Source organism: Lates calcarifer, linkage group LG10, assembly GCF_001640805.2.
Source record: "Lates calcarifer isolate ASB-BC8 linkage group LG10, TLL_Latcal_v3, whole genome shotgun sequence".
Classification (NCBI taxonomy): domain Eukaryota; kingdom Metazoa; phylum Chordata; class Actinopteri; family Centropomidae; genus Lates; species Lates calcarifer.
This window is the reverse complement of record NC_066842.1, coordinates 3,189,852-3,215,879: the sequence shown is the minus strand read 5'-3', so window position 1 is coordinate 3,215,879 and position 26,028 is coordinate 3,189,852. Positions and strand designations below refer to the sequence as shown.

The window sequence follows — 26,028 nt, the reverse complement described above, 5'->3', positions numbered from 1 at the left end:
GAGGCGCTGCTCGAAACATCAATGAAAAGGAAACGGGACCTCCAGAGTGGGAAGCGGTGTGAAGCTGGAGAGGAGGCGTAAACGTTGTCCGGAAGTAAATAAATATTGTTTTCAAAATAAAAGGTAAGAAAACAATGCAACAATTGTGCTGTGTGTGTGTGTGTGTGTGTGTGTGTGTGTGTGTGTGTGTGTGTGTGTGTGTGTGTGTGCGTGCTGGTTATTGTTTTATGGGCAATTCTGATCCCTTAATCATTTTTCAAATTATTCAAAGTCAAGTTCGCTTATTTTCAGTCACAATGACTTGATTATGGATATTTACATGTTTTGTTCATTTAATATTTTATGAAAAACATTTTAAAATAAACATTTGTGGGCAGTTTGTCGTGACATTTTTGGGAATCGTAACATTTTGGACCTTTTATTCAACCACAAATTCTGTCTTTTCTTGTAATAATGCTTTTGTGTAAACCTATTTGTCAATTTTCCATTCACTTATTTAAAAAAAGTTTATTTAATTGTTTATTTTTTGATAATAAATAATTTTGTCTGTTAGTTATAGCGAAGGTTTTATTTTTTAAGCGCTGACCGGAAACCATCACGTTGATGCTGTCGAGCTTGACACCTGAGCGGAGCAGGACCTCCGGAGAGAAAGCGGAGAGTGGACCGGGGTCTTTTAATATTTCTCTGATCCGTTTTCTGTCCGATTTAGTTTTTTGACAGTCGTTTCAGGAGAAACTCTGCTGTTCGCTTCGTCGGGACCAAGAAAAGTTCGCGCTGAACAGACGTCGAAATGGAGATAGAGAAGGAAGTGAAGAAGGTAAGATTTCCCTCCCAGTGTTCTCCCTCGGTGTCTCGGACTGACCGGGGAACGCCCTGAAAAGGTGTGCCGAGCACCGGGCAGGTGAAGTCAGAGGAGAAGTCACAGTAGCACAGACTTTGCTGTTTGCTTCTCGCCTTTCATCTGCAAAGTGTTTCAGAGTCATAATCTCACGTTTTCATTAATAAAATGGGAAATAAATGATATTATTAATAATAAGAGCAAACAACAGCAAAAGCTGGTTGAGAGATTTTAACAAACGTTTGTGTTGTTTTGTTTTAACCGTGATCTTTCTTTGAAAAGTTACTTCCCTTTGAGTGTTACCATCTGAAACTCAACGACAAACTGCGTTTCAAATTCTGACTATACTGTGTTTCCCTGCGTATCAACAAAACTCATAACTTCTATAATCTGTTAGTTATTAATAAGTAAAGAGTATAAGTCTTTGCGGAATTCGGCATAGATATTGTGCACGAAACAGCTCTATATTTTACATTATTGATGATCTAGTTTTAGTGCGACTTGCTCTGTGCCGATAAAAATTCTAATTCTGAGGGCGAAATTCATCGTGACAGTAAAATGCAAACCAGTCGTAAAAGTGAATTAACCCAAGAGTAAATGTTGGTGTTTGAGTTAGACAGCTGCCGAATTGTTGTTTGCTATCCAGTTGTGCTTTTAAGATGGTAAATCATATATTATATTTTTTGCACTTCATCTTTTAATCGAGAGGATATAAAATTAAGGGAGTTGTTAATGGAACCTGGCCATACAAGAGAGGAAGTCAAGTTATCTAGATGCTATGTGTCTTAAAATGTTACGTGTGGCTTTTACTGGATCACATTCACAATACTGAATTTGTCCAGCTGACACATCATCGAGTTCATTTTCATTTTTTGCAGGACACATGTTGCATTCATTGGATTTGTGGATAGCCACAGTATAACTAATGTTTGGAAATTCACTTTCTCTCTGAATATATGAACAGAGGTTGCTTCTAGACCATGTTTATATTGCATCTGGCTGTTTGGCATACTAGCATCCTGCCCTGCTGAGTTTAGCAAATAACAGTGTTGGAATTGTTCTTTATAGGTAACAATGTCTTTATTAGTGCCATTTCCCCTGCAGGAGATGTTTGGTAATCCATGCTGTTAACACGCGTCCATGTCATGGTTCTTGCGTAGACTTGCAGATAGCTGGCAGCAGTGGGAGGGGGCAGTACAGGCTGCTGCAGGGATATGAAGTGGTTCGAGTGATGTGTGCAGCATCAGTCACTCAGTAAGCTGCAACTCTAATGTGTGATCTCCTTGGCTTCAGTCAACTGTGCAAGCAGGTTTAAAACACAGGTGAAAATAGGTCAGTGTCACTAACTGCAGCAGGGTTAACTAGCCATCGCATCTTTTTACAAGGTCTTATTTGGTTCTTGTTTTGTCAGTTGGGCTGTTTGAATGGAGCAGGATCTCCAGCAGATAGCTCTGTGTCTGCCAACGTGAAGGAATTTACTGTAACGGAGCGTGGCTGGTGCCATTTTCCCACCCTGTTTGCAGGTCCATTTGCTAGTCAGTGAGACCTGATGGTGGTAAGATAACAAAGCCGAGTTCATTTAAGCACAGGAAGCTCATTTATATATACACACAGTGAGCTGCTGCTGGAAAGTGGGTCTGAGCAGCTGGATGACCCAGACAGCCCCAGTCTGACATCTGCTTTTAATCCCTGGAGGAGATGCTGTAAGTGTGGCTGCTGAGAGCGCCTCAGTCAGCGAGAGGCTGCTGGAATTACTGTCAAACTGTAACTGCCTCTTTTTCAAGACAAGCAACCTGTGTGTTTAGGTCATATCATGCTCAATTAGTCTCCTACAGTTGTCCAAAAAGACATCTGAGGTAATAAGCTGTGACTATGAGCAGACTGTGTGCAGGCTGGGAAATCAGCATCACTGCCCTTCTGTTAAATTGAAGTTGTTCTCTAGAGGCTCTGACCTCACCGGGTCAAAACAACTGAAAGGGTACTGAAGCTGCTATACGCAAGATTTTATGGAAAAAAATCGTAACTGAGATGAATGAGCTAATGTCTCTGCTTCGTGGTGACAGATCAGATGAGACCTCCAAATGAAATCTCTGACAGGATTATATAAATAAATAGATTTCTTCATCCTCAGGCCTCACTCTCCTCAGAATAAGGAAGTTTTGGTCAGAGGAGTGTGTGTGTTTTACATAATATACAGTATTGTGAAATGAAACCAAACTTGCTTCTGACCACACTGAAGAATACTGTAGTCATATTCTAGCTAACTTTCTAAAAGTTTAAAATGTGGTTTGCAGAAGCAGGATGTCATGGTGTGAGACCAGGTGGCCAGCAGAAATTAAAATGGCTCCGTAGCCAGTGACTCCTTCAGTTCCAGCTGCCTCTGACCGGCCTGCAGCTCAGCCCTGCTGCAACACAATGACTCATGAACATGACTCATCAGGCCTGGACTGTATACTGTGTCTGAACGGCCTCTTTGCAGAGAGTTGTCACCAGAATGAATGACCCTGCAGGCTTAGTCATACAGAGTCACTTATGAACTTCAGCTGCTAGTGCAGAGTGTGTATCTGTGTTCCAGGGAAGGACACACACACACACACACACACCGACGTCAGCCATAAAAGGCCAGTTGTCCTTTCTGTGCCTGAGATAAAAGTTTAGAGTTTAACTGATGCTCTCCTGCAGAGTCTGAGACGCAACCAAATGTGTCTGTCCATAGAATTATTATTATGAGAGTTAAACTTTATCACAGAGTTCCTGATCTAAATAAACTTTGGCTTCTTTAGTTAGTGTTGAAACTCAGGTTTTGTGTTCGCACTAGTATCAGGGGAGAAAAATTCAGCCCTATCTAAGATAATAGTGAGATAAATTGTGAATCACCAGGAGAAACGTTAGAGGAAAAGCAAGAAAAACTGACCTGGATTTAAGAACTGATAAACTCTCATATTTCTAGAGTTCAGCTTCTTCTATAAACACAAAATAAATGAAAGCAAATGTGCTTTTTAACAGCTGCTTTTAGTAACGTAGAGTAAGGCAAGGAATGTTTATTTATAGTAAATGAAATACCACTGCAGTTCGTAATCTAAGTGTAAGTGTTTTGTAAGGTTCAGTGTCAGGGAAGTTAAAATGTTAACCTAGATTCATCCTGAATTTACTGTTTTTCTAGTAAAATAAACTGAGAGGAGCATCTGTTTGCTGCCTGCAAAAGTAAAAGCAGAAAACTGCATGTGCAGCTTCATTGTGATTCACTAATGTGTTTGCCGTTTTAATTACCGCCACAAATCATGTTGTTCGGCTTTGGCTCTTGTGTTGCTCAGTGGACTCCCGGGGGGGAGGAGAGTCTCACGCTGCTCTGGAAGCTGTGATGAAAGCTAAAATATTGGCATCAAGGTTCCATCATTAGTGAGGGTTTTTTGGGTCAGAAACGTCTCTCTGACAACAGAGGCTGGATCCCACGAGCCTTTAAGCATCACCGAATAGTTGACCATATAAGGTCATAAGCAGCGGTAATGGCTTAAGGTGGACTTGAGCGATGTTTGACACTGAAGACAGGGAAAAGCATGCAGTTAAGGAGACAAGAGCAACAGAGTCCCGAGCCAAATCTCCTGAAGAACGGCTGGAATTCTTTTTAATTGAGGCAGCGGGATTTTTTTGTGTTGCTGAAATAGTTCCAAAGGCAAAAAGAAATGATTTTGCGAGGAGGGTCATCACTTTTACTTCTGTATCAGCATAATTTCCCACTCTTATAAGTCTGTGTAGGAACCTCGAGTCCTACAGAATTCCCAGTTTGATTTGTGTCGTCTTCACTGCTCAGTACCACAACAGCTCGTTTCAGCTCCTCCAGGAGCAATTATGTCTTGAAATTAGAAATTAAATTTGCTGTACTCAGTATCAGTGTCATGATCTTCACTTATATCACTTGCAGTCATGTGCTCTGTTTCCAGATGACCCTGGGCCACGAGTTTGGTGCTGGAGCGGCCTGTTTGAAATGCAAGGACAAGTGTGAAGGCTTTGAGCTGCATTTCTGGAGGTTTGTACGCTTTCTCTCCACAGCACGGCTCCATCACAGAAATACATTTGGCACAGGATATCCAGTTTTAAACACTCGACTTCCTGTGTCTAGACATATGGGTAATTTAAGATTAACTCTTGAGCAAAGCGCTGGACCTCAGGCAAAGACACTCAGTGGACGACAGAGGAAAGTATAGGTCTGATTAATGCTTCACAGGAGGCTTCTGGTCTTAATTCAGCAAAATAACTGAGGGCGACCATTCAGCCCACGCCTCTGCATAGATGCTGGTGTGGACGGTGTGAGTTCAGTCCCGACAATTACCCACACTTGGCTGGTTTTCCTGAAGACAGCACCAGGTGCCCTGATGCCCACCACAGCACCGGCACAAAGGCCCACCATGGGTCTGTGGTGGCAGAGTCTTTAAATGTCTGATGTCCAGCCAGGAGTGTTGTGCTGTAATTTAAGCATCTTTCATTACCACCAGAATGAAAGAGAAGAGTGTGAGAATGAGTCTGTATCAGTTCAGTTTGTATGGAATCATCCCTTCAACTTTACTCTTCAGCAGTATCCCACAGGCACTTTGTGCACAGGCAAGTGTTTTTCCTCTGAAAGTCACGCACCGTTTCAAGTGATGGTATCACACAGTTTACATTTCAGTAATACAAATGCTGTCATCAACATTGCTCTTTGTTCCCAGCTATACAAATTAAACAGGGTTTACACAGCTCAGGGTATCATTCACCATCAAGCTTGAAATCTGTGGGCCTGGTCATGCTGAAGCATGCCGAGCAGCCGTAAATTGTGTCATGCAAATATGAAGCAAGTTGTGTTGTGGCATGTGAAAGGAGAAGGTGTTTGACAGAGCTTGAGCTTGTTGTATTGGTTTACTATTGTAGCAGAGTTGCAGTTGTTGTAATAAGACACGTGCGTGTTTTTCTGTCCTTCTCCTCTGCAGAAAAATCTGCCGAAACTGCAAATGTGGCCTCGCAGAGCACGATGTGGCGATGAACTCGGAGGAGAACAAGAAGGTGGGCAAGTTGTTCGAGGACACCAAATACACGGGGCTCATCGCCAAGCTGAAGACTGACGGCCTCCCCAGCTACAGGGGCAACATGATCACCATCTCCCTGCCCACCTCCTCCACTGCTTACATTGTACCGCCGAGTGCTTCTTCCACTGTTGTGCCCCCCTCTGCTGCAGCTGGTTCTGTACAGCCTGCTGGAGCCTCTGCTGGTACAGTACCCAGCAGCGCTCAGGCCCAGGCTCAGGCCCAGGCCCAGGCTCAGGCTCAGGCCTCAGGCCCAGGCCCAGGCCCAGGCCCAGGCCCAGGCCCAGGCCCAGGCTCAGGCTCAGGCCAGCAGCAGGAAGTGTCTCACCAGCCAAAGGCTAACAAAATGCCAGTCGCTGTCACTGCCACATCAGCTAGTGTGGTGCCAGTTCCCAAAGATGTGCCAATGAAGTCCTGTCACCTATGAGTGGGCACCACCAGTAGCCAATAAGTATCTGGTAAGAATTTAAAAAAAGAAATAGTGCTATTATGATTGGAACCAGCTTTTAAAATCTATATCTAATCAATCAACTCTGCTAACTAGTTTGATTCATGAAAGCCTTTGGCCACTAGAGGTCCCAATAACATTCATTTTAGTCCATGTATCTAACTTAAAGTTGTTAAGGTCACTCAGCAGGCATTTTTAAAAACACTGATGATTAAAAGGTGGATGTTTATTAGCAGCAGCTCCCACCGTCTCTCACTCTCCGCCTGGTGTTTAAAGGTCCTGTATCTGTCTTTGTTTAGTCTAGTACTGTATCTGTAGGACCCATGTTTTACATGTCTTATCACCGCAAGACAGGACAGTTTCCCCTTACCTTCTCTCTGATTGGTCCACGACGTCTCTCTCTGTCCTTCATACATCTTTCTTGTAACGGTTTCTTTTCATTTTCCCTTGGACTTCCAGGCAGTGCGATACATCGAGCTGCTCCCGCCAGAGAAACGGCCGGTGGCCGGTACGGAGGGAGCCGCTTACCGTCGGCAGCAGATGGCCCGCCAGCTGCCTGAGCATGACCAGGACCCATCGAAGTGCCATGAGCTGAGTCCTGCCGAGGTCAAGCAAATGGAGCAGTTCGTCCGCAAGTACAAGGACGAGGCCCTCGGGGTCGGAGACGTTCTGCTGCCTGAAGAAATGGCTCTGGTTCAGGCAGGAGGGCAGGGTGGAGCTGGTGGTGTGGGGGCTGGAAGGTGTACCTGGTGCTGGAGGGGCAGGGTTCGGGCCTGGTACGGGTACACCTGGAGCTGGTGTTGGTGCTGGGGCAGGTGGTGGAGGGGCTGGGTTTAGACCAGGAGTTGGAGTTGCAGGTACTGGAGCTGGAGGCTCTGGGCCAGGAGTTGCAGGCCCTGGTGTTGGTCCTATGGGTGGACCTGGAGTGGGTGCTGGCTTTGGACCTGGAGCAGGGGGTAGTGGAGTTGGAGCTGGTGGTTCTGGACCACTTGCAGGGCCTGGGACTGGACCATCTGGTGGCTATGCTCCAGCTGGTGGGGCCATGGGCACCGCTGCCACTGCTGGAGCCATGGGCATCCCTGGAGCTCAGCAAGCTGGACGACCACAACAGAACTTTGTAAGATGTTTCTATTTATCTATTGTCTGTTGGTCTGTCTGTCGTAGGGTAAACTGGTTGAAAATATTATTTTAATATTAAAATTTATAGTAGATTCTATCATCTCAATAAAATTGTGAGTTGATTTGGGGAAAAACAGATTTCTCTGGTGGCTCAAATCCACATTTGGTAATTGTGATTAACTCCTGTCATTACACTAGTTAATCATATAAAGTCAAATTCATGGGTATGTGACACACCATATGTATAACCTGAAGTACAGTAATGACCCCTGACAAAACCAGGACAGGACACTAGGTGGAGCCATGAGACCTGATCTGACTCAGCCTTGGCCTTTCAGGATGATGGATGGTGATTTATTCACATTGGGTCATGAGTCTCCCATTTTTAAAATATCTTATCATCTCCATGTGCAGTTAATTAATTCTTGCTGTGTGGAGTTGTATGATTTATTCCTGTTTATTAGTTTTACTGTGACTCACGTTAAGAGGGGTTTTGCTTTCGAAACAAGAAGCAGTGGTGGTTATGCAAGAGTAGCAGTGAGAGATCACTCAGCATCAACATCAGTTTTTTTCCTGTTTTTTCTTCTATCTTTTGCTCTCTTCTTCTCTCCGGGTTGAAAATTCCTTGTCTTTTTCTTGTTGCTCTGAGCTTTATCCTTTCTCTTAATTCACTTTAGTATCCATGACTTTGCAGTGTCAAGAACACACTCTTCTCTCTTGGCAGGACTGACTAAACAACTTTGTATTTACTTATCTCTGCCTTGACAGCCAAACTGGACCGGCAGTAATTTCATCATAATGAAAAACACCAGGGTCAGGTCACAGCGGCTGTGCCTCCTGTGTTATAAAGGGGAATTCCACCCATTTTTTCAGCAGTAGAATGTGTCACGCTCTATCCATTTAGGGAGTACTGAGATCTAACAGTTCAAATGTTCCCTTACAAAATGGCCTTTTTGTCAGATCAAAGGAGGCCACACTTGACTTTGAAATGAACTCAAAGAGAGGGATATTGCTCTTTGTGTAAACCTACTGAAAAGTTTTGGAAGTGCATAATAATTCTTTGTTATTACTGAAGGAGATGAAAGAAATCTTCTGGGGACAGGATGTAACTGACATTTCCAACACAAGTTTTTATCGTCTAAATGATCAATTGAAAAACAAGTAAGAAAACTGAACTGAACTCCACCACCATACCAACCATCTCCTCTTTTCTTTCCTTTTTCCAAGTCGTGCCATCACTGCCAGCAGCCGATGCGTCTGGGCGAGCCAGCCGTCTACGCTGAGCGCGCCGGCTACGATAAGCTGTGGCACCCAGCGTGCTTCGTGTGTTGTACCTGCAACGAACTACTGGTGGACATGATCTACTTCTGGAAGAAAGGCAAGCTGTATTGCGGACGCCACTATGGAGACAGTGAGAAGCCTCGCTGTGGAGGATGTGACGAGGTGAGTGAGCGTATCAGTAGTTTTTGGAACACACTATTGTGTGATGTGCATACATCAGTGTCTCTGCAGTTTTGAGGCTGGTAACACTGTTTAATCCACAATCTGCTGCATGTCCACCCACAGCTGATCTTCAGTAATGAGTACACTCAGGCTGAGGGCCAGAACTGGCATCTGAAGCACTTCTGCTGTTTCGACTGCGACTGCATCCTCGCCGGAGAGACGTATGTCATGGAGAATGAAAAGCCTGTCTGCAAGCCCTGCTACATGAAGAACTACGCTGTGGTGAGGCTGACCTTCTTCCTCTGGCTCTCTGTTTGTTTAGATAGCTGACATTGTTTCATTTGTTTGTTGGAGGCTGTTATTCAAATCACAGTTAAGATCCAAACTTCTTAGCTTGAGTGGCATGAGTGAGGGTCAAAACCCCAAGTCCAGTTCTGACCTATAAAAAAAGTGTGGAGTCTGCAGCAGAAATACATTATTTTGAACAATAAAAAAGATATTATTCTCTCACTTTGTGTGTGATATCACTTTGGTGGATATTTCAGTCAATATTTTTAAGTTAAACTGTAAAATTTAATCATAAAATTCAAGATAATCAGAAGAAAAATGCATTGATAGTGTAAGCGTCACAGTGCGTGTAATGCTGAGCTGTAACTCATCCTCCTGTTGTGCCTGCGTTGTGTTTAAAAAGTCTGACACAGGGTATCACAGGTCAGCAGTTTACTGTAAAAGCATCTCATGCAGGTTGAACCACAGACCTCCGTGTAAGACTGATGAAAGAGAACGATTGTAAATGAACGCTGGCCACCCAAAACCAAGAATGTGAAGCACCCTGCAGGTGTTTACATGATATATCCCCCATAATCCCCTGCAAAGCCGCTGTTTTTATGTCACGTCATCCTTGCCTTCACTTCTGACTGTGTCATTGTGAACGTTAAGAAGTAGGGATTCCACTGTGCTGCCACAGTTTCTAACAAATAAACACTTGACATTCAGCTCTGAATAATATCTTTGTAACGTGTACATGCTCGTCTCATGTTTGTACAGTTTGGCTGCAGTTTGAATTTGTTTCAGTAATGTGCTGAGAAAAGGCAAAATGACTAAAACCTAAATGGAAAGTTTGAATAACCAAATGAAAGATCTCAAAGTAGAAATATGACTATGTGACTTGACATCATTATATCCTCCTCCATCCCAGAAATGCTCAGCCTGCCAGAATGCGGTGGAGCCCGAGGCCCAGAGGGTTTCCTACGGCGAGCACCACTGGCACGCTGAGCCGGAGTGCTTCAAGTGCTCCGGCTGCTCCAAGTGCCTGATGGGCCAGCGCTTCATGGCCGTGCAGGGCTTCCTCTTCTGCTCCGTGGAGTGCAAGAAGAAAACCATGGCGTAGAGGGCCAAAACAGCCCCCTCCATCTTCTCCACAACCACTTGTGAAACCAGGACGGGATCAGCTAAAACTAGAACCAGCGCAGGGAAAACAAACACTGGTGCAGCTGCGGAAGGTCAGAGATGGACTGTGGTTGTGTTAACAATAAATAGAGTGCCTGGTACCTGTAATGTGGAGATGTGAGTCCATTTGCATTCCTGTGCTCTTCCTCTCTTTATGAAAGACCACAGTATTGATCAATCTGTCTCAACTAGGATGACACCTAAACTACTTCTTCGTTTTTTTCTGCTTTTCTTGCACTGTGTTTTCATACCGATGAGATTTTGTATTGGTCAGAGGTGGCAATTCAATTTTTTGTAATTATTATATATTTTTTTTAAAGGTTAAACCTGTGTCTGATTAGCATTGGCGCTGTTCTGCTCCTAAAGAACCTACTGTTGATTTAATGTGCCACCTTTCACTGCCTCTTTCATGCAACAAACCACTGGTGCTCACCCTCCTCTATGCAGCAATATAAAGAGCAATATGAGTGAGGTTTGGGGTGATTTGCTTCCAGTGCACTGTATTCTACATCAACGTGAAATCAAATAATCATAATAATGGCAAATCTTTATTCTCAGTCCAGTCATTGTGTAGCATATTTCAAGTGCTTTAACTGCACAAATCCAGTTCCTGAAGTTAAGTGAAAGAACTGGAGGTAAATAGCTCCAACTCTGACAGCAGTGTGTTTTGAGTCTCGAGCTGTAGTTGTTGTGTTGGGCAGCACTGTCCTGTGAGGCGTAGCAGTACTTTCATAGTTATCTTAAAGGAACAAAACAATGTGAAAACCTTCCAGTATACACCGCTGTTACACCTGTACAATCTCTAGCAACACAAACAATATGAGGTGGTATATAAACAGGTGTATGACAGGTGTGTTTTATAAAATGCAAGAACATCAGACTACATTAACTTTTATCTAATGAACTGGTAACACTGTAATGTAGTTCAATAGTTCAGTCCATTAGCTTCTGCAGTGTTCTCTAGTCTTTGATCCACATCTATTAAATAAATGGAGAAAATATGTCTTTTCTCTCTGCAATTACTCAGTGTTTTCATCCAGGTCTACTTGTATCACCCACTGGTCCCATGATATACAATATAAACACTGTAAACCACTTTAGTTTTGTTATTTTCGTGCCTTATCCTTTTGATTTCATGCTACTGCACTTTAAATGGTTTTTTTCCCCAAATAAATTGGGTAGTATTTGTAGCTAAATCCCTGAGATATGATGCAGTTGAGTGAGTTTTTTCACCACTGTCCACCCACACAGCTGTTTTCAGATATAGCACAAATACCAGAGATGTACCCGATAAATCAATGATAACCTGGTTTCCTTTAAATGACCCAGTGAACCAGGACACTAGCACAGGCTCACTTAAATGGAATGCAGCAGTGGTTAATGTTATTAATCACACCTGTGCTGTGACATGTCTTCAGTGAGAAGAGTCTCATGTAATTCCCATCATGGCTTCAACCTGAGCAGAGGTCTAATCTAGTATAACTGGAAACACCTGTGTGGATGTGCAGGGCCATTACTGCTAATTCAAATAAAAACAGTGGCATCACAAGTTAAATGCGACATACACACGTCCTGTTTAATAGTCTGCAGACTATGACCAGTGTATAATTCTGTTTTGTACAAGAGCAAGAAATGATTAACCTGCAACGCTCCTGCTAATTAAACATTACAAAGAGAAGCTAAATGTTTTCATCATGTCCTTTTTTTGTCTCTCACAAAGCAGACACCTCCCTGCTTTTTCTGCTCTGCAGGTAAAACCCCTTGTCATCAAAAACTTCAACTTTGGTTAGGAGTAAAGCGCACTGTGACTCCTGCAGCACCCATGTGACCCATGCTCTGACGTATCAGATGCCACACTCTGATGGGAACTCTGTAGCAGGCCGGCCGTGATGGAAAAACCACCTCTGAGGGTTTTGCGTTTTCATTCACTAAGTGGAAAATGTGCACAATTCAAGGAAGCTCCATCTCTGAGGAGCCCCATTGTCTTAAATGGCTGTCGGCCCAAAGCTGTGCTGCTATTTCCGCTCTTTCAACCACAACTCCACCAGACCTAATGTGACCGAATCGCCTGGCCAGCTCCAGGATCACCCAGTTGTAACCCCTCTCCGACATCCCTCCTGTAGCCTTTCTCTCATTTCTTGTTTCGGAAATTCCTTTCTTTTCCTGTTCTAACGTCACAGGAAGTCTGGACATTTTTGCCTTAACACTTGCAACATTTATCTAAGAATGAAAGCTTTTGTTTTCTGAAGATATATATGCTAAGAGCACTTGTTTTTCTTACCTAAGAAAGGAGTTCAGTGCACAGAGGGCAGCGTAGAGTGGGTGAGGTCTTCTTCCTGTCATAGTGTGTGCCTGTTGGAATTTGCATGTGATTTGTTTTATATTTGAATTTGCATTGTGCTGCAGTTTAACACAGGAATTTGCATTGTAATCCATTTCTCACTGGAATTTGCATCATGTTAAAAGTTTAGTGAAATCCTGCCTCAGCTCCATCACATATACCATCCTCCCACGCTTTCTTTTTCTCATGAAGTGGAACTTGTTTTTCTCTCCAGACCTGTTTTTGCTCATGGAGAAATGGAGCTGAGATGTTGAAGTGTTGAGTTGCCTGCGGTTTACCTAACCAACACTAAATGATGATAAATGTTTGTGGTTCTCCTGAGGGAGCTGGATGATATGGAGCAGAGCATTGAGAGGCGTGGATGACAGACGAGCGATGTCCTCTGCTTTCCATATATATCCTCCTGAGTCTTAAGAGTCTCTATTGACTCTGATGTTCGCTCACTCATATCTAGTTTGTAACTCTTTTGAACTCATGCCACTCTGCTGTTCCTGCAGCAAGTTTCACCTCCTCATCTACTGCATGTCAGTACAGTGGCATGGTGACAATTTACCAAGTTCATTGCTTTAAAAAAGTCACACTGCAGTCTCCAGGAATCATATTTGGTCACTGGGAGCAATTCTCTCCAAGTTGTGGATGTGGCCTGATCTTCATAAATTATACCCAGAGCTTGCACTCCGAAAATCCATGTCATAAATCAGAGTCATAAATGCATAAATGTAGAACAGCAGCGTCTACGCAAACTGTATCCAGCGTGTAGGCAGTGAGTCAGAGTCACATGAAGACAGATAAGAGATTAAATCAAGATGAGATTTTGTAAATTATTTGGTATTTGAGTTTTCTATTTCCACAGCCTTCAGATAAAGGACAGTGTGCAGACGCCACAAGAAACTGTTCACAACACAGCACAAGTCTGTTTCATGCAGTGGGTGGCTGTCAAACGTTGTCACAATCACTGAATTATGTTTTTATATATGTTTTTTTGCATTAATACTATGTGTATTCAATGATTCCCAATAGTCTTTTCTCTTTATCTTATAGTTTTCCTCTTTGTTGCACTGCTTCCGATACAATAATTTGTTTATGTTAAAGCTTTTATCCAATCAGATTTCAGCCCCGTGTTGCCAAGGTAACAGAAACCTGCCTTGAGCCCTTCAGAATCGACAGTGCGCGCTCCAGTCATTTAAAATCAATGGCGATTAAACTGTTGCCGCGTGGATCCTTTAACCAATCAGATTTCGGGTTGGCGAGCAGGCCAACCATGACGTCGACATTTCCGTGACATTTGATTGGATGCTCAGAGATCGTACGTACCGGTCAGAGCTAGCAAACCGCGTCTGTAGCTACTAGCGCAAGCTAAAACATGTTAGCATAGATTTAATAGCTGTTTTCTCAACCCGCAACGGCTGAAGGAGGAGGAAGAGTTCAGTGAGTCTGTTGTAGAGGTTTATCTGTGCGTCTCAGTTCCAACATTAAGTCCTTTTCTATCGTCACGGAGGCTAACGCTGAAAGTCGAGTGAGTCAGTCGGATTTCTCGGATTCGCTTCAGGACTGAGAGTGTCCGCTCGACGGAAGCAGCTTTTTGTCTTCAAATAATCAACAGTTTCGGTGAGTAAAATGCATTTGACCTGTATTTTATTGTTTGCGTCTTTGTCATTTTATCAGTTAACATTGATGCCTCTGCTGGAGATGATGTGTGTGGCGCAGCTGTGGCTTTGTTTGTGTTTGGAGACCTGTTGAATTGTGCTAATTGGGTTTTTATAAGCATTGCAGCAAAGGTATTTATTCTGGCTACATGACATGCCTGTCTGTGATTCAAGCCTCTGTTATACTGTGTTTCTGTATATTGTTGATGGTGACATCAAGGTATTAAGATAGCCTATTAAGAGGTAGGGTAGAGGTAGGACTCCAGTGAAGGCCTAGGTGTGAGATGCACGGCCCACTCATGGTTTTATACTTGAATTACAACACAGTAATCATTCATCATCAGCACTTAGCTGAGGCACAGACTTCATCAAAATCCAAAACATCTGTAACTTCCTCGTTTTAATTAGTCGTTATATTGTCTTTTTTTCAGCAGCAACAGGCTGCAGGGTGTGGATGATATGGTATCATATCTGAAGCTTATCACAGCTGTCAACTGTTGGTCTCTGAGTGGAAATTCAGATGATGTGGGTTGAGTTTTTTTTTTTCTTCTTTTGTTTGTTTCTGTGAAAAAGTACCTCAGTGTTTATTCAGTGGAGACAAAACATACCCATTCTACTCTGTTCTCCAGAGTTTCCCAGAACAGATTGGGAATTAAGATTAAAACCTGTGATCCTTTGAATCTTTTGATTACAAACCTTAAGTAGAAATGAAATGAAATAGACAGTAAATGTTGGACTCATATTCATCAGGTGGACTCAAACATGGCTCCAGATTAATATTAACAATGCTCTGTGTCTGCTTGATGTTTACATAAGCTATTGTGTTTGGTAACATGTTAGCCATATCAGCGTATTAAGTGTGTTGCATTGATCCCAGGTGACAAAAAATGACAATTTATGCAGCTTTAAAGAGAAGGGAGTAAAGCTACGGATTTAACCCAGCCTTTTGGGACTGTCTCATCTGCTGTGTGGGAAACTAGTTCAGGATGGTTTCCATAGAAAAGCTGAGGGAAGTGGCTGTGCTCTCTTTTTTTGGAGGTGGGGATGTCAACCAGATGGGCATCTGCAAAACCAAGTCTCCTGTAAAACAGAGAAATACAGTTTGAAATCACTTCAGATAAAGTTGTCCAGATACGTTTTCTAGCATGGTGTCCTCTTTGCCTCATTGGGTGCCAAACTGTAATGGGCTTATTGCTGCCTCCTGAGGCTGGAGGGAGGAAACACTACCCCACCTCCAATGTAGAACAGTGCACAGCCACTTCCCTCAGCTTTTCTGTGGGAACCATCCAGGGCTGTCTCCCGACAAGACTAGGTGTAGACACCTGAAGATCATCTCAACTCACATTCTTGAGTGAATTATTTCTTGCCTCGGCTGCAAAATCAAAACTAGTTATTATATTTAACTGCTGAATATGCAGTTATTATAAGCATCAGAGCACTCTGATAACATTCCTGTAACACTAGAAACATAATGTGAGAGCAGTCCAGGCATGCAGAGGAAAAAGTGGATAGGATTGTTATTTGATCATTATGATAAGAGCAGATCAGAGAAGTTGAAGAAGATATGGAAGGATGCGGGAATGAGAGCATAGAAAAGCAGCAATTCTTAGCTTTTAGAAAGAATGTAGTGCCCTCTGAAATTTACAGAATACTGCACTTACTGCAAATATTCATTATCTCAAAAGAAACATTTATTACCCAAAATGTCAACCATTTCTCAGTTTCCACAAATGGCATGTTAAGGTGATGGCTTCATATTTCTAAGTGAGCAGTGCATCCAGTTCTGGCTCATCAGGCTCCATCATCCTGGGTTAATCACGGATTTACTGTACAATGAATCTTAGACGTTTCCCTGACTGCAGACAAGCAGAAACACCAGCCACTGCAGGCATCTTAACACAGCTGGCATAAACGCCAGCTCTCTAAAACTCTGATAACTCACCACCCACATTCCTCCAGAGCGGGAGGAGACAGGGAGCAGGAGCGATTCATTTTTATGGAATGCCATTATAGAGAAGGTCTGGTATTACAGGCTGTGATCCAGCCAACAGGAGCAATCATGTTCAGTGATACAGTCAGACGAGCTGTATGCATGTGTGGCTCACTCTCGCTCTTCATCTCACTCAATATAACTGTTGTACTTTTCCAGTACCAGAGTGAATGTTTACCAGGCCTCTTTACGGGTTAAAGGGTCAGGTCACCCAAAAACCACTGGAACACTGATGCTGTTCTGGAGGCTTGTGTTGGCCCAATACTTAAAAGAGCAATTTGTAAGTTTCCTCTGCCACTGAACACAGCTTCTTGCTGGGAGCAGGTGGTGGTGGTGATGGCCACTTGCTAAGAGCTTCAGCCATTGTTGCGTTTACAATATAAGAGGTTGGAATACGCCCTCTGAGCAGTGCTACTTCTTCAGGGCACTCTGGACACTACAGCGAGTCGCTATCAAAAAGTGACAAGACAGGCCGTCACAAGAGTTAACACTGGTGTTGCTGTCCTCTGCTGAACTCAAAAGTAAATAGCTGTTGATGCTAACCATGGCTATGTAGCACTAGCAAAAACTTCCAAATAGCTCCTGTAACTAAGACACAACAGAATAACTGCCAATAATTGTCAGGTGAATTCTGTGTCTCACTGAGGAGGCAGCATTCCTTTTTCTTTTATGAATAAGTGCAGCCACAGTCCTTTATTTACATAAGTTATGACTTGAAGCAGGATGTTATTTTGCAGCACTGCATTGTTCAGCTGCCAGAAATGGTTTCGAGAGCTGCTACATAATGATTACTGAACTGCTGCATTAGCTCATTCCCCAGAGGTTTTCAGAGAGGAGTCAGCTCAGGTAACTGTGGAGGACTGTTGAGTCTGGTTCATTTGATGGTTTATTTGAACTTAGCTTGAAAACATATGAGCAGTTAGCAGTCTTTTGGAGTTTTTCATCCTCCTCCTCTCTACTTTCACAATTCTCCAGTTCTCTATCTCCATCCTCCCATCTTCTCTCTTCCCTCTTCTTTACGTCTAACGCTGTCCTCTTGTTTATTACAGTCGCTCTCTCTGATCATCCAACCTCCAAATCCACTTTAGCCTCTTCATCATCTTCCTATTTCCTCTGCATTGTGGTTTATCCTCCTCCATGTTAGAGATGCTCTCCTTAATCTTTATCTGCTATTCTATTCTCCCCTTTGAGATCCTTCATCATCCTCCCCCCTTCACCTTTTTGTCATCCTCCCTCTTCCAGCTTTTTTCCAGAACACTCACAGGAGTACTTTGGTGTGAGTTACACCTTCTAGTTTCACTTTGTTGTTTTTTTACCTCTCAGCACCACTCCCTCCTTTCTGAAATGATTTGTGTAACTTTCCTCTCTGCCTCCCTGACACTGATTCAGGTGCCAGATACCTGTTGATGTGTGGATCATATGGCACCCAGATTTTTACTTTCTTTTTCATGCTGAAATCATCCTGAGCAGAGGCAGCCAGAACATAGTGATCCCAGTTTTGATGTTATGATCTGTCTCTCACTGTGCCTGTTTATCAAGCTGGAGAAACACTGATACTACATAAAAGCAGTGCAAGTAGAGGTGAGGAGACATTTGGAAGAACTGGTTCTAGATTTTCTCCAATTTAAATGAGGAGTTTATGTCAAAGGCAGTTCTATAGTTCTTATGGAACATATTTTGATTGAACACTTTTAATTCCCATGATTTTATGAATACATTGAACTTGAAACCTTGAACTTACTCAAATTGTAAAAGTATGAAATGCAGCACACCTCAGACTGAATAATAATACCTAAACACATATCTCCTCCCATGGAACTTGTACAGAAAAAGCAGCAGAAAATGAGGGTTTATTTGGGCTCCATCACATAAAAAACACTGGGGAGTTTTTGATGTGTCCAGTAGGAGTCACTCTTCTCTACAGACATGTGATTTATAAATTAGGGCTTTAGTGCTGGACTAAATGGGCTTTTAATGTCTGTCGGAAGGCTTTGAGGGTTTGAACACTGCTGCCAGACAATGTGGAAGCACCTGTTGAGTAAAACGTCTGCAAAGAGCTTCATCTTTACAGCTTTGAACATAATCCTGCCTGTTCAGCCAACAAGAATTTTCCTTTAGGGACTGAGGGGGGGGGTTTCACTCTGTGTTTAATTTGAGAATAAGAAAAATATGTTCACACAAATATGGTCTTGCACTTGGCAGCAACATTTAGAACTTACAAATTAAGCACTTTGGATAACTGGCAGCCTCGGCTGTACCCTCAGTTGTTTTCACTTTGTCACACTGATGTCTCACTTCACAACAATGTATTCACTCCACTGAAAACCAGTACTAACGGCATCAGCATAGACACTCAGCCTTTGGAAAAAACTGTTCAGAATTTGTCAACATTCATCAATTAGTCAGCACCCTTGATTGAGGAATCCAAACTGTACTGGTTACCAGGAAGCTGATGTTGCCATAGCAGCTCAAACAGGCCCAGACATCTTGATTGTGTTTACTTGTGGAAGGGCAGATCTGTGGTAAGAGAACACTTAGTAACTAGGGGATCTTATTTTTGATCCGTGCAGCACCTAATGTCAAGTCAAGTCACGTTTATTTGTATATAACCCAATATCAAATACAGTCTTCTCTCGCATGTCTGCACATAATCTGACACACAACTAAAAATATTACTATTACCATAGTGTAAATCAAAAAGCTGCATGGTGTCCAAATCTTTTATTTAGCCTTTGCTGTATGTGTGAATGTGCGAGTAATTCCTCTACTAATACTACACTGTCCTGACCGCTAAGGTTGTGGCTACAGCCAAACTTCTCATTACAAGTTTCCCTTTCCTGCCATTGTCAACCACACTCTTCCTCTTTGATGCTGGAAGCTGGAAAAAGCTACAGCTGAACTCTCACAGAGGTAATCAGCGCTCCACTCAAGGTTACAGCACGAAATGATGACATGATGATGGTGATACACTGAATCTGGATTAGAGGGCACTCAACAAAATGATGATTTAAAAATGTTTAATTGTAGAGAATTATATATCTTTTATATATGCACTTGGGTTTGACTTTCATGTATGCACCCGTTTTGTCAGAGCAAATACTAAATGTCATTGTGGAATATTTAATTTGCTGTTGGATAACAACAGCAGCATTCCGAGAACAAAGGGGTAGTATCCGCTCCTGAATGCATCATTACTTTATGTGCATGACTCATTCCAACCATTTACACATCCTTTTTTCCCCTGAATTTTGTCTCAGTTCAAAGTAGAAGAAAATCTGTGACTTTTGTTTTTTTGCGTCTGTGTGAAATATCTTTGCAGGATCTTTCTTTCTTTCTTTCTTAAGTGTCTATAATTTTATATTTGTTGTGGAACCTAGATACCAGAGCAGTGACTGGAAGACATTTTACTTGTGCTCTGACTTGAGTAATTAAAGCAGCAGAACTTGAGGTCAGAACCTCAACTTTTTCCAACTATGCTCAGCAGACCCATAATGAACAAAGTCACATATGCTGGGTGCATCACAGCTGGACAGTTTAGTTCCTTCTGTTAATGCTTCAAGTATGCCATGTGATTACAATTCTCCCTTCCTGACTGTGTGAGAGAAAAACTATTTATCCCCACAAAATAAATGTCTTTTCTTTTTTTAATTTGATCATCCACCCAGGCCCTGATGTCACTAGAAGTTCATTCACTTCCCATGGAGCTAATGACCATGGAAAAACTTGGTCACAATTTCGGTCAGCAAGCTTGTCAGCTGAGAAAATCTGGCTGTTGCTTGACCATGCTGTGGTCATCAGCCCTCCAACATCCAATCAGATCTCCTGACTATTTATTGTAACAATAAAATTACACAAGTTGGGCTCTGCCTCATGTGATACTGCAATAGAAAACAACATTAAACATTATTTAATATTTGCTGGACACTTGGAGGCAGCGTAGCTCCACAAAATGTGACAAGCCTGCTCCTCTCTCATATTATCACCTTATAAAATTGCATTAAACATTGACAATTATTTAGAGATGTATGTCCACCACACAATGTAAGTGCAAAATTACTCTTAGGTTTGTTTTGATCTCCACCAATCCCTTGTAAAAATATCTGGTATTTTAGCTGCTAAATGTTCCATTAAGGTCACCAGCTTGTTTCTGTTGTCTGCCATTTTGTGTTAGCCAAGTAAAATATTGTGGGTTTATCAGAGTTTGCAGCAGGACAGCATGTTGATGAAAGACTGAGTCATACAGGTGAATATACTGTAACACTAGAACAATGATCTAAAAGAGGTTAAAAGGCTCCATAGCTGCAGGTAGCGGTGTAGCAGCAAGGGGAGGCCAAGCGCTGATGATGAGCTCTGACATTTAACTAAACAGTCTGCATACCCACACAGGTGGTTTGAGCTTTTCTGACTAATTAGACCTCTGCTCACGGCAGACCAGTGTTGGGTATTACACAGAAGTCAAACCAAAAACAATGAAAACGGAGAATGTTTTCATGCCTTTACAGGTGAAATAGGTTTTAATCAAACACAGTGTGCACAGACACACACAGTCCTGAGAAGAGGTCTGATTCACCAAATGAAAGTGAAAGCACCTGTGTGACTCCACACGAAAACATTTATCACTTATCAAGTACTAAACAGTTTACATTATATATCCACTGTTAAAGAAGCAAAAATACATGATGTTTCAGCTCAAATGTAGTTGAATGATCCATTATCGAAGCTGTGTTTCTATTACAAATATACAATTCTTTTGTAGTCATCAGTAAGAATGTTTGTGACTGTGTGTGCATGCATGGATTCATGTGAGTGTGTGTGTTTATTGTAGGTGCATAATTGCATGCCTACACACGTACATGCAAACATACGTGTCTGTATAAAAGCCTGTAGGACTTGTCTGTGTTTTACATCTGATTTTAATGAGGGAATTCCACCGCTGTGTCAGTCAGAGCAGAACTGAGCAGTGGAAAAACTCTTCCACACACACACACACACACACACAGAAGACACTGTTAACTCATGGCATGGAACAGTGCTCTGATGCTGCAGAGGCGTATGTGAGTGTTTGTAAAGGGTGCATGAGAGTTTACGCTGACATACCAATGTCTCTCACTAAACTAACATGGATTAACCTACTGACCCACACGCATGAAATCATGACCTCTTTGACATCATTAAAAAAGACACATCTCTGTTAAAGCCTACCGGTATGTGCTCTCTCTAAATTAAATCTATATCATATCAATATTTGCAAGATTTGCAACTATAAATCCAATATCAACACTTTTTATGTGTTCACTTTCAGTCTAAATCACCTTTTACGTCCAGAGAAATCATCCACTCCAAACACAAATTCTCATAGCACTTCCACCGTCTCTATAGATACATATCATCTACACATGCAGCATGTTTCCACTGAATCCAATCAGTCACTCAGAGTCAGTAGACCTTTAAGAGGAAACTTCTCATTCCAGACTTACACTCCCATACTTCTATTTTACCTAATTCTCTCTACACCCTTATTTATTCCCATTAACCTTTTACACACACACATCCCTCCTTCCACCACTCATGCTCCCACAACTCCTTCCATATATTAAAAAAAATAAATTAATGTCTCCTGTACTTGCTAGATAAGAATTCCTCCCCAGAGTTTTGGCAAGCACCAGGAACAGAGTTTAAGAGCCTGTAAATGTCTGAGGCAGGAATGCGAGGTTGCCTTGTATGGTCATAAAAATTGACTGCTGTTTCTTTTTTTATACTCGTGTCTTTTTTTGCCTGTGAGGATCAAGGCTGGTTTTGATACACTTTCACAGAGGGAGGGTAGAGGCAGGGAGGTAGGAGGTGAAGGTAAAGAGGGGGGAGGCTCTCTGGTCACTCCCATCAGGGCGTAGGGGTAGGGTTGATGGAAGGCAGGATATGGAGGATACATTTATTCTTCTTATCATCTTTATCGTGAAAATGCTAATTTGGTGATTAAATCTAGCTGGAGGATCACATTCCTTTTTCTTGACGGGGTTTGGCAAACCTTTATCTGGTAAATTTCCTCCAAGACACATATTAGATCAACTCTAAATATATAATATTTCACACTTGCAGCTTTGTCCAGAATTTTGGGGGGGTTGCCTAAAACAAAGAGCCAGTCTAAGGAGAATTTTATCTATAAACTGCTCTATAACAGGATGTAACATCAGGCATGAGACAGCAGTCAATGATACATGTATTATTACCTCCATTTGCACCACTGGCATAGAGTTACACTGTATACCTTATTATTCAGTTCCACGGTTCAAGAATGACCCACATACAGCACGTCAGATGCTACTCCCACATCTGGACACACACAGGAAATCTTCCTGGCTGTCAGCTAACACTGGAGGGATAACCTCCAGAATCAGGCCAGATGGCAAAGTGTATGGGCCAGACTTGGGCATGTACTGGGCTAGAAGCTTTCTTTTGCTATCTGAAATATTGTACGGTTAACAATCAAGCTAATTAACTTGCTAACTGGTAGTTTTACAACTGGTATCAAGATAGCTTAGAGAGGTTTTTTGGGCTAGCTTGCATGTTAGCGGTTAGCTACCAAAACAAAGAAACTAGTCAACTTCTTGTCCAACAAGTTGTCCTGTCAGAAAAACCTTGAGAGGATGAAATGATTTCTCTGTGACACTTTTAAGTAAGACCAGGCACTGACTGACTGAATTAGTAGCTTTTAGCATTTAGTGTCTCTCAGCTGACTGAAACAGCTCAGTCATAAACAGGATTAAAAGCAGAAAGACCACAGTTGCATTAGGAACAGGCATGACATTCAGCAGACGGTGGTTGCTGAATTAGAACCAATTAAACAGGCATAAAAATCATCAAGTGTTCATGATAGGACCACATCATTACTACATATATACTAGATTCCACTGTATTATTTTGGGAGAGGGTCACTCATACGTTCTTTGACATTCCCACTTCTTTCAGCCTTGCTCACCTGGCTCTGCTCACCTGTGCATGTTCATTTTGCTTGTATTTGAAAGAACAGGCACCATAACTGTGTCCTGGCAACAGTAGTAAACACCTGCACTTTGATACAGGAGCAAACACATCACAAATGGAGACAGGTAATAAACACATGTGAAAGCAAACCACAGGGATTAGAGGGATGGGTGAGAGTCTATCTATCTCAAACAAACACAGCATTAAAAACAAGGATAAAGACAAATGTAGGCCGACACACTTTCTGTCTTTTCTCTAAGATACACCCTCACATGCCTCATCAACCCTCCCACAGATCAGTGAGTAGCTGCCTCTGGTCCAAGGCCAAGCCTTTTAACCCAGGCTATGTGTGGCCTAGTGTGTGTGTATGTGTGTGTGCACATGTGCATGTGCAGCAGGCCGGATGTTAAGGAGGGTGTGATGTTTACAGATCTGTCCAAGATCATTTCTCCATAACTCTCCTCCTCTTTCTGCTCCTCTCTCCTTAACGCCTCCATGCACCACACACACACTACATGCATAATCTTAAACCTAAAACAACGTGTCAGAAGGTTGAGAATAAAATGTGCCATGAGACACAGTATAAGTAAGAATACACATGTTTATTGGCTTATGTCATCACATCCATATTCCTATGGATTATGGGGAACCTTGCAAACAAGTTTGGTGAAGCTTTTTATGAGGAGGAAATGTTAAGGAGAGAGAGTATTGAGCTATAATGAAGAGAGGAAGCATGTGGAAGCACTGGTGACACTCTCCTTGTTATCATTACTCACAGATACATTCAACCCTCTGATTAAGTCGTCTTCTGTCTGCAGAAAAAACAGAAGACGGACGGATGAAAGATGAACTTTCTCTCACCCTTCCACACACTCTCACAAATTCCACGAGTGAACGAAGGTTTGGTGTCAGCGCTGGCCCGGTTCTCACCTTGTGACCTTTAACCCTTGACCACACCCACTCTCTGAGCCGCTGGTGAGTGCCAAAATCCACACTTCTCTTGTTGGAGTGAGTGAACATTTCCATGCACAACCCATGCGCCACTACCTCCGATGGACAGGCTGCAGGAAACTCTCATACATATACCCTGAGTCAGAGAAAACAAATACACAGTAATTCATCCATTCATCAATGTCTTCTTGGCAGATGAAGAGAAATGTAGACACAGATAAGAAGACATAAATTAAACTCTATCTTACTCAACTCTTGAAGGAGACACTTAGCGCTGTAATTACTTCATATATCCCTGTGGGTCGGCTCGTTTCCTGGCACGTGTACAGGGTCTGAATTAATGTCTGTGTGAGAGATTTGTCTTTCATAATTACATGACTGTTCGCTGAGCGTCTCCTGGATGTAACCACATTAGCCCATCAAAATGATCGACTTGTTTCAACAGTGCTTATCTTCATGACTTCCCACAAACAACAGTGTCTGGCTCTGACTTGTTCTGTTTGTTTTTTAGTGAGCCGGTCTGTATTTGTTGAAACAGTGTGTTCACAGGAAGGTTGTTATTGCACACTTTGACCTTTCCTTTCATTACAAAATATCAGGAAAACAAAGACCTGAAACAAGAAAAATCAACCAGGATTTGTGAACTCTGCCACCTTAATAACCACTGTAGAACTGGATGTCATTGCTAATCTTTTCTTGACAGGAATCCATTTCTGTGTGGCTTTTAAATAAATACATTTTAAATGAGATTTCTGGTTATCAAACCTGCTTTTTGAGCTGACAGGTCTCTGAGGTACATCAAATCTCATCCAGGATGTTTTTAGATATTAGTTATTTCTTATTGGAAGCGAGGTGAGGGCGAGGGAAGTCCCTAACAACTAATTTCTCTGTTGACTGATATAAAAACATACATTTAGACTAGTCGACTATACAAGTACGAAAACAGGATCATAGAGTTTTGAATCTACATTATTTTCAACTTTGTTTTAGTTTGCATATTACAAACATTCACCTCTACCTGAGGAGGACCGATGGTTGAAGTGTTCTTGAATAAAACAACACACAGGAACAATAAAAGTGTAATTTTATAAAATCTCTTCATGTGGAATCAAAGAATGAAAAGTAAAAAACAGAATTTCATTTCATCTTCTCTTTAATGCCTCCATCAATTGTATGACTGCATGTTTCCTGGCACAGAGTTTTGGGCAGAATCCAGGAGCCCTAACTGTTTGTTAGAGCCATGTGATCTGAAAAGTTAGTGATAAGGTTTTGGGCAGAGTATTTAACAAGTAAAAAATAACACTTTATGAAGATAACAGTGCACTTATAGGAGTAAACATCACTGAAAATGTCATTGTCTTAAGCTACAAACGAGAGACAAACAATTCAAAATTAAACAATATAAAGTCAATTTAATTCAGTGTGCAGCAGTTGTTTTCTAACCCCCCATTCTCAGCATGCCTCTCATATTAACCGGATGTCTTGTATATCCATGTGATGAGCTCTGGCTGTCTGTGGATGTGGACCAACCTGCTCTGCATCATCTGTCAGCGCTGTGATGCCAAACAGTGACTTCTACATGCATAGCTTTCATACTCCAGAGATGAACAAAGTGTGTTAAGAGCTCAGTGGGGTGAAAACAGGGTTTGGGAGTCCATAGGGGTGCTGATGTAAGCTGAATTTGACCTTTGACCTCTCTGCCAAAGACGAGAAGAAAGTATATTTTATGTTCAGTACATGACACACAAATAACGCTGATGACGGA

At 42.2% G+C, this 26,028-nt stretch overlaps 1 protein-coding gene and 1 long non-coding RNA gene across 4 annotated transcripts; one reads left to right on the top strand and one right to left on the bottom strand.

Moving 5' to 3' along the window:
- Window positions 1-593: 593 nt before the first annotated feature.
- On the top strand, window positions 594-12,038 carry tes (testis derived transcript (3 LIM domains)). Its single transcript, XM_018692549.2, is given in 9 exon segments — window positions 594-817; window positions 4,780-4,865; window positions 5,803-6,310; window positions 6,312-6,353; window positions 6,803-7,081; window positions 7,083-7,460; window positions 8,690-8,905; window positions 9,029-9,187; window positions 10,104-12,038. Coding segments are annotated over 9 exon segments (1,887 nt in total). The 5' UTR covers window positions 594-790; the 3' UTR covers window positions 10,296-12,038.
- An 11,857-nt stretch (window positions 12,039-23,895) lies between these two features.
- Window positions 23,896-24,937, bottom strand: LOC127142847 (uncharacterized). Of its 3 annotated transcripts, XR_007813926.1 has the most exons (3): window positions 24,512-24,937; window positions 24,243-24,399; window positions 23,896-24,124 (listed from the first exon to the last, which is right to left on the bottom strand). It is a non-coding gene; the product is annotated as an uncharacterized LOC127142847 (long non-coding RNA). The 3 variants fall into 3 exon arrangements; XR_007813925.1 differs by having other exon boundaries at window positions 23,896-24,399; XR_007813927.1 differs by having other exon boundaries at window positions 23,896-24,399; window positions 24,517-24,937.
- Between the last annotated feature and the right edge of the window lie 1,091 nt (window positions 24,938-26,028).